This window comes from Pavona decussata, unplaced genomic scaffold (genome assembly GCF_977016875.1).
Source record: "Pavona decussata unplaced genomic scaffold, jaPavDecu1.1 SCAFFOLD_124, whole genome shotgun sequence".
Classification (NCBI taxonomy): Eukaryota; Metazoa; Cnidaria; class Anthozoa; order Scleractinia; family Agariciidae; genus Pavona; species Pavona decussata.
The window spans coordinates 2,276,468-2,290,000 of record NW_028145538.1 but is presented as its reverse complement, the minus strand read 5'-3'; the positions used below and the strand labels follow the sequence as shown (position 1 = coordinate 2,290,000).

At 42.0% G+C, this 13,533-nt stretch overlaps 3 protein-coding genes across 9 annotated transcripts in view; 1 reads left to right on the top strand and 2 right to left on the bottom strand.

Annotated features, from left to right (window-relative positions):
* LOC146469427 (epithelial sodium channel subunit alpha-like) overlaps positions 1 to 13,533 on the top strand; it is a 91,241-nt gene that overhangs the window by 10,358 nt on the left and 67,350 nt on the right. For all 7 annotated transcript variants that reach the window (XM_085123470.1, XM_085123464.1, XM_085123465.1 and 4 more), the window contains 3 exons: positions 587 to 667; positions 1,005 to 1,119; positions 4,389 to 4,467. In XM_085123470.1, the coding sequence (XP_084979596.1) occupies positions 587 to 667; positions 1,005 to 1,119; positions 4,389 to 4,467 (275 nt within the window). The remainder of the gene's footprint in view (positions 1 to 586; positions 668 to 1,004; positions 1,120 to 4,388; positions 4,468 to 13,533) is intronic.
* LOC146469445 (uncharacterized) lies at positions 7,173 to 8,782 on the bottom strand. The gene has a single exon (XM_085123309.1). It carries the CDS (start codon positions 8,634 to 8,636, stop codon positions 7,173 to 7,175), a length of 1,464 nt encoding a protein of 487 aa, XP_084979435.1. The 5' UTR covers positions 8,637 to 8,782.
* LOC146469444 (uncharacterized) lies at positions 10,864 to 12,327 on the bottom strand. The gene has a single exon (XM_085123308.1). The coding sequence runs from the start codon at positions 12,325 to 12,327 to the stop codon at positions 10,864 to 10,866; it is 1,464 nt and encodes a 487-aa protein (XP_084979434.1).

The following is a 13,533-nucleotide window of genomic DNA, read 5'->3' as shown; positions in this document are numbered from 1 at the left end:
AACTGATAGCTTAAAATTTGTGGAGAGCCTGGCGAAATCCTATGCAAATAGGAAGATGTACTGTGCGCTAACACCACACCCTTAAAGCAGCCGCCAGCAAGCACTTGTTGTCTATCAGACATTCAGTCAAGAGATGACTTGAATATAAAAATGCAATTTACCACACAGCGACTAAAAAATTCCGACTGGTGTATGGAGCAGCCTCGAGGACAAAGGGCAAAGAGGGCCAGGCCAAATGAAGTTACAAGGATTCTAAACTCTGACTGAAATACTTAAGCAACACGCCGCAAATTTTATTATGCTCCATAGGCCACAGGACACGCACTGCAGAGGAGATAAGCTGTGACATCGTTGGTTTAAGATTAACGATCTCAAATAAATTCAGCAGCATTTCAAGGCGATATTGTTTTGGCCATATTTAAGGCATACGGCTTTTTGGCAGTTAAATAACCGAAGGTACCTTAAATTTTCGTGGTTCCTTAGAAACATCAAACTATGGTAATGTTTTTAGCTGTTTTCTTAAAGTTGGTTAAAGAGGATGGTATTAAGTTATAAATTAAATTCTTTAAACTGTTCACACTCGTAGGAAATCATCAAGGCGGTGGATCGCTTCAATAACGGAAGTTGCAGGGAAGATGGGAAAGGGAGATTTGATTACAGAGAACGGGTACGTTATCAAAGGATCTGGCCATCTTTCTTATCAATTATCAATTGTCAGAAAAATGATGCAAGTGCGGTCTATTACTTAGCTCGTCCAAAGTCAGTGTATAGGGTCGTTTTAACGAAAACTTAAGGAAGTAGCATATATAAGCTCCTGTATAATTGATTGAGTACAGAAGATTGAGCGCATAATGTCCGTATCTGGACTGTGTTACGTTACCATGCGTCGAATAATAAGGAATCAGTCGTACGTACATTGATCATTACGCAGTCCTCACTTGTTGTTGAAATATTGCTGATATGTATAACTTGTTTTCCTTTTTTGGTTGCAATTGATTCTGCAGGATTGCATGAGGGAATGTGTCGGTGATTCTCAAATCCAAAGCTGTGGCTGTGCGGAGAGGCGATTTGCAAAAAGATCTGGATTGGTTTGTGACACTTTAATGAACCGCACGGCAGGTGTGAAAATGAGTTGTTTCACAAGAAGTACAAGCGTGAGCAGAAGCAAAAGGATCGTGATATCTCAATCCTTCTGAGTGAACTGGTTGCGTGTGTGTGATTAAGGCCTCTTGTAATTTCTCTGTCCTTGCTTGGTTAATGGAAACCCCAACTCTAATGATTTTTAACTGTGTTCTTGCATGGATGTTTTTTAGGGGGAGGGGGGGGGGGGGCGGTGGGGGCCATAATTTTTATGCAAACCTTTACATTCTTTACCATGTTAGCCCAATTACCCATAATGCTCTTGATGCCTTGATAAGGTCTACCGTTGCGTCAAAATTAATGCGGAAACGGAACATTATGGGAGTATTTAGTTGTGGTTTTTGAGGAAAATAAAAGATAGTTATTCCGAAGGTTATAAGTGAGTTGCAGTTCCCATTTGGAGAAATGTTCGTTGTGGGTCAAACGTAAACCAAATTGTTATGGCCTTCAGTCACAACAATTCGATTTGTGCTGATGAATGTTTTGCCTTTTTTCCTTTCTGTGCTTGCGTTGTTTCCAGTTTTCCAAGAAGTCTAATATGCTTATGCTTATCCTTCTGCTTGTGGTTGGGTGAATGACACTCACCCAGATTAGGATTGCACTTTACCAACTTGAAAGTGAAAACCTTTACCAGATTTTAGAAAAAATCAAGAATTTCAATATGGCGGATCCAGGATGGATTTTCTGCAACTGAGACTAATGGCGTATTTCCCACGTCATATGACGTTATCGCCCTATTTTGAGATAACTAAAGGAAACAGTTTTGGATACAAAAGAATTGTCATGGCTTAAATGCTCTTGAAGTTACGAAAGAGTAAAGGACATTGTGCACCATGCTCACGAAGAAAGATAGCCCAGGATAAAGTGTTTTATTTTTTTATGAAGCATCTCCGCGGGCCGCAATCTCAAATCCTCGAATCTGATTGGCTAATCGCGCGCTCGTAACCGGTCCAGCTTTTTACGATACGGACCACGGTTCGGATTTTTATCCGCGCTATTCGCGGCAAATTCAGATTGTGGCGAAAGTTTACAAACAAAAGGCAACAGTTACACGTAAACAACTTCCCGTGGAAATATGTAAGGAAAATATAAATTCTGAAGAAAATGGATTCAGACGAGAGTGTACACAGCGAAAGTGAACCTTACTACCCAGAAGAAGAAACCCCCAACGAAACGACGGCATTAAAATATGAAGAAGTTGAACAAGACAGGAAATTAAGCAAAATTCAAGATTTTATTCACTCACTTCGCCCTGATAACACTAAAAAAAAGACAACTTACGATCTGAACATTTGACGAAGATACTGTTCCTCAGTTGGAGAGACAAGAACCTTGGAAAACATTCCTCCTAACGAGCTCAACATTCTGCTGTGCAGATTTTTCATGGACGTCCGTAAAAAGATGGCGGAGTGTACGAGCCAGGTACACTTGCATCGCTCCAGAGAAGTATTCAGCGCTGCTTGAAAGATCACAACTCTAACACAAATATTCTCAAAGATCAAGAGTTTGCAAAGTCAAGGGAGGTCCTAACAGCTCGCAAGCGAGACTTAGTAGTCAACAACGCGAAGGGAAATCGTCCATAAGCTGCCCGAGAACTAACTAAAGGTGAAGAAGACCTCTTGTTTCAAACAGGTCAGTTTGGAGAAGACGACCCCGAAGTTCTCCAGCGCACAGTTTGGTGGGTACTGTCTTTACATTTCGGATTTAGAGCACAAGATGAGAGTAGGAGACTTCAGTGGGGAGATATTGCAATAGAAAATGATCCTGTCACTGGAAAGCAGGTCCTGGTGTGGAAAGTAGAACGAGGATCGAAAACAAGGCAAGGAGACGGCCATTGCAGAGCTTTTAATCCAAAAGCCTATGACACCGGAAATGAGCACTGTCCAGTTTATTTGTATCTAAAGTTCTCCAGCCATCGTCCTGAAGAAATGAAGAGACCCGAGGTGCCTTTCTTCCTGGCAATAAACCACAAAAGAAAGCCTTCAGATCCGGTGTGGTACAGTCGAGCTCCTCTCGGAAAAAACAAGATCAGAGAATTTTTGACGAAGGCTGCGAAGAATGCAGGACTGCCTGGAAATATAACCAACCATTCTGTGCGCAAAACCTGCATTTCAAGGCTGATGGATGCAGAAATTCCTGTTAATTATGTAGCTCAGCTGAGTGGACATAAGAATTTAAAAAGCTTAGATTCCTACAAAACTGCTTCCGACGACCACCAGCGCAAGATGTCCTTGCTACTGAGCAGAGAAACGAAATCTCCCATCTCTTCAAACGATGCACTGCTTAATCAAGCAGTCAAAGCCTCGCAGCACCCATTCAAGCCGAGAGAAGACAAGCAAGCTTCTTCAGGCGAGGATCCCTTCACTGTTTTTTTTGCTGGTTCGAACATCAGTAAAATTGAAGGCTGCACGTTCAATTTCTCTTTCAATACAGCGCCTTGCAGCAGTGGTGAAAGCTCGGCTCGGTCAAAGCCACGAAAACGCCACATTATCATCTCAGATGACTCAGACTCAGATTAACTTGAACTTGCTTTTGGAAAGTTAGTTTTCACAAATCCAGCGACGTTTTAAACATGTATGGAGCCGTTAAGAAAAGTAAACTTCGCCGTGTTTGAGTCTTCAATCACAATTGTTTTCATTCGATCGATATTTTTAGACCTTTTGGACATGCGTGTCATCATTTGCAGCGTGTCACCATTCATCCACTTTTGACGTTTGACAGATGATTGTCATTTCAATGACTCTTAAATGTTTTTTTCTTTTTTTACATGATGACTTGCGAGTGAAAATAAAATTAAACTTCCTATAAACGTGCAACTTAAATTGATGCCCTATTTACATTTGTTTCATAGGATTTTGTTACCACTTTACTCCTCCAGCCTTAAACTTACACTCTTACACACTTCCCAGCGAAAAAAAGCAAGCAAACAGAAAAAAATAAATAAGTTATTTACCGGTCTAGGTCGGTCCGCATGGGAAAAAACTGTGCCCTTGGTCATGAGTACGGCCCTCGGCCTTCGGCCTCGGGCCGTACTCAAGGCCTCGGGCAAAGTTTTTTCCCATACGGACCTCCCGCCCGGTAAATAACATATAAAGATACTTTTGGTATCGATGAGAAAAATAAGTGATGTTTTCATCTCTGAATAAGTGAATAAACATCACAGGATATTAATGTTTTTTTTTATCCGAAGTTCAAATATATGCATTTCATATATTCCACTTCCATCGCTTTTGTTTCTGTTTGTCTAGAAAAATGTCTGGACGACTTGATGGAAAAGTCCCATCTGCAAGGCTCAAAATGTGATACCAAGTGTCCACATCCCTGCAGGTGAGAGTTTACGAATTATTGAGAACAAGAAGCCCATCTATCCCACTTGTCATTTAACGCATCATGTAGAAACAGTTTTACATGTTTTATGTAACCTCCACGTTTCAATGTGATAAGACAGGTCTGAATAATGAATTCAGTATTGAACAAAGAAAACTTTTAAACTTTTGGGCGGGTTTATACTGTCAAAGGTTTTTTTAAAATAAACTATGCTATGATCAAGCTGCTCGATAGTTTAAATTGCTTTCACATTAACTTTTCAATCATATCTAAATGGGAGGGACAGCAAGCGCTGACTTTGATCATCAATAATGGTTTTAAATACTCTAGTAGATGGTCAGTCATATTAACAAGACGTATAAAGCCGCCTTCTTTTATTTGTTTAATATTAGAAGAATTAGAAAATTTCTCAGCTCGGAGAACACTCAAGTTTTAGTTAGTGCATTTGTTACTAGCCGCCTCGACTACTGTAATAGCGTTTTATATGGCCTACCTACTACTGAACTGCAAAAACTCCAACGCGTGCAAAACGCTGCTGCCAGGCTTATCTGTAACGTAAGTCGTTTCGATCACATTTCTCCAACACTGAAAATGTTGCACTGGTTGCCAGTGAAGTATCGTATTGACTTCAAAATATTGTTAATTACGTATAAGGCTATCCATGGACCCGCTCCAGCGTATCTTAGCGAATTTATCACCCTAAAGACAGTATCTACAATCGTGGACAAAATGGTTAAGAAAACGTACCCTTCCAAGCGTTTCTACAAGTAAACAATCGAACGACCATATTTTCCCCGCCCCCCTCCCCCCAACTCAATGTTGTTTGGTGGGTCACGAACAGTTTCCCGGCAATCAGCACTTCCCAAATCAACATTGTATAGGGGGAGGGGGGGAGGGAGAAGTAACTTGTAGAAATTCGAGGGGTGGAATAGGAAATAATTGTTTTTGGTGGGCCGCGTTGAGATTTCTTAACGAGAATTGGCCACGATTGTAAAACAGACAAATTGTTAACAAACTGAGATCTAACCCTGCACAGAAACCCGGCCGGGTGATATATAATTGGACATTGGGTACTAATTAACGTCCAAGAATATTGCCGTTAATTGGTTCTAATTCGCGGAGATAATGGTGCACATTTATTACGCAAAGAGAGGCATTATCTCATCACTTCGCCATTTATACAATGGTTTTTACGGGCGCAATTGACTCGCAAAGAAAGGCGTATATTGGATATTTGGCGCGGCAGAAGATATTACCAGCCGTAGAGATAATGAAGCAATGCAACATTTCACTTGCATCGGTCTACATAATTCGAGACGAGTTCATATCGGTGAAACAGACCGGCCCGCATAAACGCGCAGGAGGACGTCCAAGCAAGTTATGCGCGCGCGACCAGAGAAAAATTATTCGCTGTTTGCGAGCGCTACGAAAAGAGGAAGGACATTTTTCTTCCAGTAGGATTATGGAACGGGCTGGTCTAAAGCCTAACGAGGTAAGCAGCAGGACTGTTAGGCGTTTTCTGCACAAGGAAGGCTACCACTACCTGCAGGCGCGTAAAAAAGGCTTGATGTCCGAGGATGACATGCGTCAACGTGTTCACTTTGCAAAGAACATAAAAAATAACCACTCTCGAGATATTTGGTGCAATACGGTTGCTTTCTATTTGGATGGTGTCAGTTTCTATTATAAAAGAAATCCGGCGGATCAAGCTAGAGCGCCACAAGGGAGAGTATGGAGGAGAGCGTGCGAAGGGCTTCTTCAGGGATGCACGGCTAAAGGATGCAAAGAGGGGAGTGGAGGTCGCGTTTTAAGATTAATGGTGGCCATTAGTTACGGTAAAGGAGTAATTGAGTGTCATGCATATGATAATCTGGAAAGCCGTTCATTTGCCTCTTTTATTAATGGAAAATTTGATTCTATGTTTGCAAGAGCAGACAAGAATGGCTCTCGCATGTTTGTACAAGACAACGCACCGAACCAGAATTCTGCTCTTGTTAGAAGAGTACTTAAAATGAAAAGGGCAAAACAATTATGTATACCGCCTCGCAGCCCTGACATAAATCCTATCGAGAATTTCTTTAATCTTGTTAAAAAAAAGCTGAGAAAACAGGCTCTAGAATTAAACATTACGCGTGAGACATTCGATGAATTTTCAACACGTGTAATTAGAACAATGTACAACTTTCCATCAGAGGTAATCGACAAGATTATAGACACTATGGATGGCCGTATGGATGCCATTATTACTGGAAAAGGACAACGCACTAAGTATTAATACTTGTATTCAATATACATTTATTGTTCTTGCAACTCGGGACACGAAAGCGGTCTTTTCTGACCAAGTAATAATCAGAAGATTACGTTACGCTAGTATTTTATTGTGTTACATAGTACAGCGTGCGTGACAGGCATGTCACAAATGTCAACAAATACATTCTACAAGAGAAAATGTGTCCATTTCTTGCCGTAACATCTATCTTTCTTCAGTTTGTTTACATATAACTCTTAATAACGCAAAAATACTTTAATTGCATACGATTAACAAGAAGACATTTAGCACTTTCAACGATTAACAACGATTAACAACGATTAACAGCAGTTTTGTATTAAAAGAAATGACTATCTATTCTTTTTACGAGCATTCGGTGTTAACCGTTGAAAACCTGTGTTAATCGTTGTTTTATTTCACCACTCCCTTGAAACTGTCAAGTTAATCGTTGCATCCCGAATTCTAGGTCTGGTTCGCCACAAATAAGGCTTGCAAAACATCGTGCACATGGCGGGATTTCTCTTTGCTGCTCCCGCGGGATTTGAAAATTGAAATGAAAAATTCTCCAACGCACATTCATCATTTCCGTTTCACGTTCATCTACTAAGCCATTTTTAATATACATGAGCGGACGCTTTCCTGTGCAGAAGATTGGAGTATCAGCAGTCAGGGAAATATCCTTTGCAAAATGAGTTTTTGGTGCGGGTAAATGAACAACGTGTCCCTCTAACAAAAGCAGCAAGTCATGCCACGGGATGAGTTGGGGCGACCACCGGAAGTCATTTAAAAATATGCACTCGGCACTGTCAACTCCCACCCATGCAAAGCTCCCCGAAGCGGTGTTACAAAATGTATTATAGATCGCGGTTAGGGGATTAAACAAAAATGATTTGCCACAATTCGCAGCTCCTACTATCATAAGATTTCTGTACTTCCCCCTTCCTTTAATCAAGGCATCACTTACAGCTTCTCTAAAGACAGCTACGGGTAGGCCGTTGTTTTGAAGGACCTCTTTGGCGCAATCCAACCACTCCCCATTGCATCCCTCAGCACAATTTCCCTCTTTGGCTTCTTGCAATATGTCCATGCGGCTTTTCCTTGCACGAGCCAACTTTTTGGGTGCTGCTTGTATATCCCAGGCGGAATTAAGAATGTCCGCGACTACCTTTGGACTACGAGTGATTAGGAATTCTGCAAGATCCGTTTTTCCCGCTTCTTTCTGTTCAAAAGCTAAGGCTTGAAGCTCTGTTAAAGTTTTTATACCCGTTTCCACAATAATTTCCGAGACTTCGTACGGGGAAAGTCGCTTCTTTCGCCTCTTGCTGGCCAATGAGGTCACTTGGGGATTTTCCTCTGAGTCTTGCTCCGAATCGCTGTCTTCTTCTTCATTTTCGTCCAATGTACTTTTCGTGTGCTGAGAACGCCGTGCTCGACTCGCCGAGCTTGTTTGGGGTTCACGATTATGACCAAGATAAGGGTGATTTGGACTTTCTGTAAACTCGCGATCACATTTTGTGACATAACGCCACGCGCTGAAATAGTTGTGATGCTTGTTGGAAAAGTGAACTGAAATCCCGAATTCCTTCAATAGAAATTCCTTCGCCGATAACCAGCGTTGATTACGATCCAGTTTCAGTGCGAGATGATAATGTTCACCACCGTTCTTATGTTTCTCCCGACAGCAACACCACTGAACAACTCTCACTTTGCCTTGAGAAAATGCGGACACAACTGCTGAGGCGAAATTTTCCCGGGTTGGAAATTTAGTAATATCTGCCTGGCTATATGTCACCAAATAAACACTGCGTAGGTCACTTCTAAGGAGAGAATCTTCTGATAACGATTTACCCGGCTCCTCTGAACTTGATTCATCAATTTCATAGCTTTGCAAAAGATCCATAGTGTTGGTGGTTACTAACTTCACCGAACAATGGCAAAACAAGTGGCCAGAACGACACGCGAGTTGTTTATATCACGACCGGCGTGATCTATTTTTGGCTTGTTACATCTCTGCTAAATAAAACACTGACGTTAACGTACGCGTAACTTAAGAAACGCCGACAGGTGTGTCTAAACACGGCTCCCTGGAAGTTCAAAGTTTTTGAGTTCTGAGGAAATGGAAAAACATTGGCTAGCACAATCGTGGACAAAATGGTTAAGAAAACGTACCCTTCCAAGCGTTTCTACAAGTAAACAATCGAACGACCATATTTTCCCCGCCCCCCTCCCCCCAACTCAATGTTGTTTGGTGGGTCACGAACAGTTTCCCGGCAATCAGCACTTCCCAAATCAACATTGTATAGGGGGAGGGGGGGAGGGAGAAGTAACTTGTAGAAATTCGAGGGGTGGAATAGGAAATAATTGTTTTTGGTGGGCCGCGTTGAGATTTCTTAACGAGAATTGGCCACGATTGTAAAACAGACAAATTGTTAACAAACTGAGATCTAACCCTGCACAGAAACCCGGCCGGGTGATATATAATTGGACATTGGGTACTAATTAACGTCCAAGAATATTGCCGTTAATTGGTTCTAATTCGCGGAGATAATGGTGCACATTTATTACGCAAAGAGAGGCATTATCTCATCACTTCGCCATTTATACAATGGTTTTTACGGGCGCAATTGACTCGCAAAGAAAGGCGTATATTGGATATTTGGCGCGGCAGAAGATATTACCAGCCGTAGAGATAATGAAGCAATGCAACATTTCACTTGCATCGGTCTACATAATTCGAGACGAGTTCATATCGGTGAAACAGACCGGCCCGCATAAACGCGCAGGAGGACGTCCAAGCAAGTTATGCGCGCGCGACCAGAGAAAAATTATTCGCTGTTTGCGAGCGCTACGAAAAGAGGAAGGACATTTTTCTTCCAGTAGGATTATGGAACGGGCTGGTCTAAAGCCTAACGAGGTAAGCAGCAGGACTGTTAGGCGTTTTCTGCACAAGGAAGGCTACCACTACCTGCAGGCGCGTAAAAAAGGCTTGATGTCCGAGGATGACATGCGTCAACGTGTTCACTTTGCAAAGAACATAAAAAATAACCACTCTCGAGATATTTGGTGCAATACGGTTGCTTTCTATTTGGATGGTGTCAGTTTCTATTATAAAAGAAATCCGGCGGATCAAGCTAGAGCGCCACAAGGGAGAGTATGGAGGAGAGCGTGCGAAGGGCTTCTTCAGGGATGCACGGCTAAAGGATGCAAAGAGGGGAGTGGAGGTCGCGTTTTAAGATTAATGGTGGCCATTAGTTACGGTAAAGGAGTAATTGAGTGTCATGCATATGATAATCTGGAAAGCCGTTCATTTGCCTCTTTTATTAATGGAAAATTTGATTCTATGTTTGCAAGAGCAGACAAGAATGGCTCTCGCATGTTTGTACAAGACAACGCACCGAACCAGAATTCTGCTCTTGTTAGAAGAGTACTTAAAATGAAAAGGGCAAAACAATTATGTATACCGCCTCGCAGCCCTGACATAAATCCTATCGAGAATTTCTTTAATCTTGTTAAAAAAAAGCTGAGAAAACAGGCTCTAGAATTAAACATTACGCGTGAGACATTCGATGAATTTTCAACACGTGTAATTAGAACAATGTACAACTTTCCATCAGAGGTAATCGACAAGATTATAGACACTATGGATGGCCGTATGGATGCCATTATTACTGGAAAAGGACAACGCACTAAGTATTAATACTTGTATTCAATATACATTTATTGTTCTTGCAACTCGGGACACGAAAGCGGTCTTTTCTGACCAAGTAATAATCAGAAGATTACGTTACGCTAGTATTTTATTGTGTTACATAGTACAGCGTGCGTGACAGGCATGTCACAAATGTCAACAAATACATTCTACAAGAGAAAATGTGTCCATTTCTTGCCGTAACATCTATCTTTCTTCAGTTTGTTTACATATAACTCTTAATAACGCAAAAATACTTTAATTGCATACGATTAACAAGAAGACATTTAGCACTTTCAACGATTAACAACGATTAACAACGATTAACAGCAGTTTTGTATTAAAAGAAATGACTATCTATTCTTTTTACGAGCATTCGGTGTTAACCGTTGAAAACCTGTGTTAATCGTTGTTTTATTTCACCACTCCCTTGAAACTGTCAAGTTAATCGTTGCATCCCGAATTCTAGGTCTGGTTCGCCACAAATAAGGCTTGCAAAACATCGTGCACATGGCGGGATTTCTCTTTGCTGCTCCCGCGGGATTTGAAAATTGAAATGAAAAATTCTCCAACGCACATTCATCATTTCCGTTTCACGTTCATCTACTAAGCCATTTTTAATATACATGAGCGGACGCTTTCCTGTGCAGAAGATTGGAGTATCAGCAGTCAGGGAAATATCCTTTGCAAAATGAGTTTTTGGTGCGGGTAAATGAACAACGTGTCCCTCTAACAAAAGCAGCAAGTCATGCCACGGGATGAGTTGGGGCGACCACCGGAAGTCATTTAAAAATATGCACTCGGCACTGTCAACTCCCACCCATGCAAAGCTCCCCGAAGCGGTGTTACAAAATGTATTATAGATCGCGGTTAGGGGATTAAACAAAAATGATTTGCCACAATTCGCAGCTCCTACTATCATAAGATTTCTGTACTTCCCCCTTCCTTTAATCAAGGCATCACTTACAGCTTCTCTAAAGACAGCTACGGGTAGGCCGTTGTTTTGAAGGACCTCTTTGGCGCAATCCAACCACTCCCCATTGCATCCCTCAGCACAATTTCCCTCTTTGGCTTCTTGCAATATGTCCATGCGGCTTTTCCTTGCACGAGCCAACTTTTTGGGTGCTGCTTGTATATCCCAGGCGGAATTAAGAATGTCCGCGACTACCTTTGGACTACGAGTGATTAGGAATTCTGCAAGATCCGTTTTTCCCGCTTCTTTCTGTTCAAAAGCTAAGGCTTGAAGCTCTGTTAAAGTTTTTATACCCGTTTCCACAATAATTTCCGAGACTTCGTACGGGGAAAGTCGCTTCTTTCGCCTCTTGCTGGCCAATGAGGTCACTTGGGGATTTTCCTCTGAGTCTTGCTCCGAATCGCTGTCTTCTTCTTCATTTTCGTCCAATGTACTTTTCGTGTGCTGAGAACGCCGTGCTCGACTCGCCGAGCTTGTTTGGGGTTCACGATTATGACCAAGATAAGGGTGATTTGGACTTTCTGTAAACTCGCGATCACATTTTGTGACATAACGCCACGCGCTGAAATAGTTGTGATGCTTGTTGGAAAAGTGAACTGAAATCCCGAATTCCTTCAATAGAAATTCCTTCGCCGATAACCAGCGTTGATTACGATCCAGTTTCAGTGCGAGATGATAATGTTCACCACCGTTCTTATGTTTCTCCCGACAGCAACACCACTGAACAACTCTCACTTTGCCTTGAGAAAATGCGGACACAACTGCTGAGGCGAAATTTTCCCGGGTTGGAAATTTAGTAATATCTGCCTGGCTATATGTCACCAAATAAACACTGCGTAGGTCACTTCTAGGGAGAGAATCTTCTGATAACGATTTACCCGGCTCCTCTGAACTTGATTCATCAATTTCATAGCTTTGCAAAAGATCCATAGTGTTGGTGGTTACTAACTTCACCGAACAATGGCAAAACAAGTGGCCAGAACGACACGCGAGTTGTTTATATCACGACCGGCGTGATCTATTTTTGGCTTGTTACATCTCTGCTAAATAAAACACTGACGTTAACGTACGCGTAACTTAAGAAACGCCGACAGGTGTGTCTAAACACGGCTCCCTGGAAGTTCAAAGTTTTTGAGTTCTGAGGAAATGGAAAAACATTGGCTAGCACAATCGTGGACAAAATGGTTAAGAAAACGTACCCTTCCAAGCGTTTCTACAAGTAAACAATCGAACGACCATATTTTCCCCGCCCCCCTCCCCCCAACTCAATGTTGTTTGGTGGGTCACGAACAGTTTCCCGGCAATCAGCACTTCCCAAATCAACATTGTATAGGGGGAGGGGGGGAGGGAGAAGTAACTTGTAGAAATTCGAGGGGTGGAATAGGAAATAATTGTTTTTGGTGGGCCGCGTTGAGATTTCTTAACGAGAATTGGCCACGATTGTAAAACAGACAAATTGTTAACAAACTGAGATCTAACCCTGCACAGAAACCCGGCCGGGTGATATATAATTGGACATTGGGTACTAATTAACGTCCAAGAATATTGCCGTTAATTGGTTCTAATTCGCGGAGATAATGGTGCACATTTATTACGCAAAGAGAGGCATTATCTCATCACTTCGCCATTTATACAATGGTTTTTACGGGCGCAATTGACTCGCAAAGAAAGGCGTATATTGGATATTTGGCGCGGCAGAAGATATTACCAGCCGTAGAGATAATGAAGCAATGCAACATTTCACTTGCATCGGTCTACATAATTCGAGACGAGTTCATATCGGTGAAACAGACCGGCCCGCATAAACGCGCAGGAGGACGTCCAAGCAAGTTATGCGCGCGCGACCAGAGAAAAATTATTCGCTGTTTGCGAGCGCTACGAAAAGAGGAAGGACATTTTTCTTCCAGTAGGATTATGGAACGGGCTGGTCTAAAGCCTAACGAGGTAAGCAGCAGGACTGTTAGGCGTTTTCTGCACAAGGAAGGCTACCACTACCTGCAGGCGCGTAAAAAAGGCTTGATGTCCGAGGATGACATGCGTCAACGTGTTCACTTTGCAAAGAACATAAAAAATAACCACTCTCGAGATATTTGGTGCAATACGGTTGCTTTCTATTTGGATGGTGTCAGTTTCTAT

Excerpts from the sequence above, each read along its gene's own strand:
- LOC146469445 (XM_085123309.1), bottom strand. The coding sequence starts at position 8,636 with ATGGATCTTTTGCAAAGCTATGAAATTGATGAATCAAGTTCAGAGGAG.
- LOC146469444 (XM_085123308.1), bottom strand. The coding sequence starts at position 12,327 with ATGGATCTTTTGCAAAGCTATGAAATTGATGAATCAAGTTCAGAGGAG.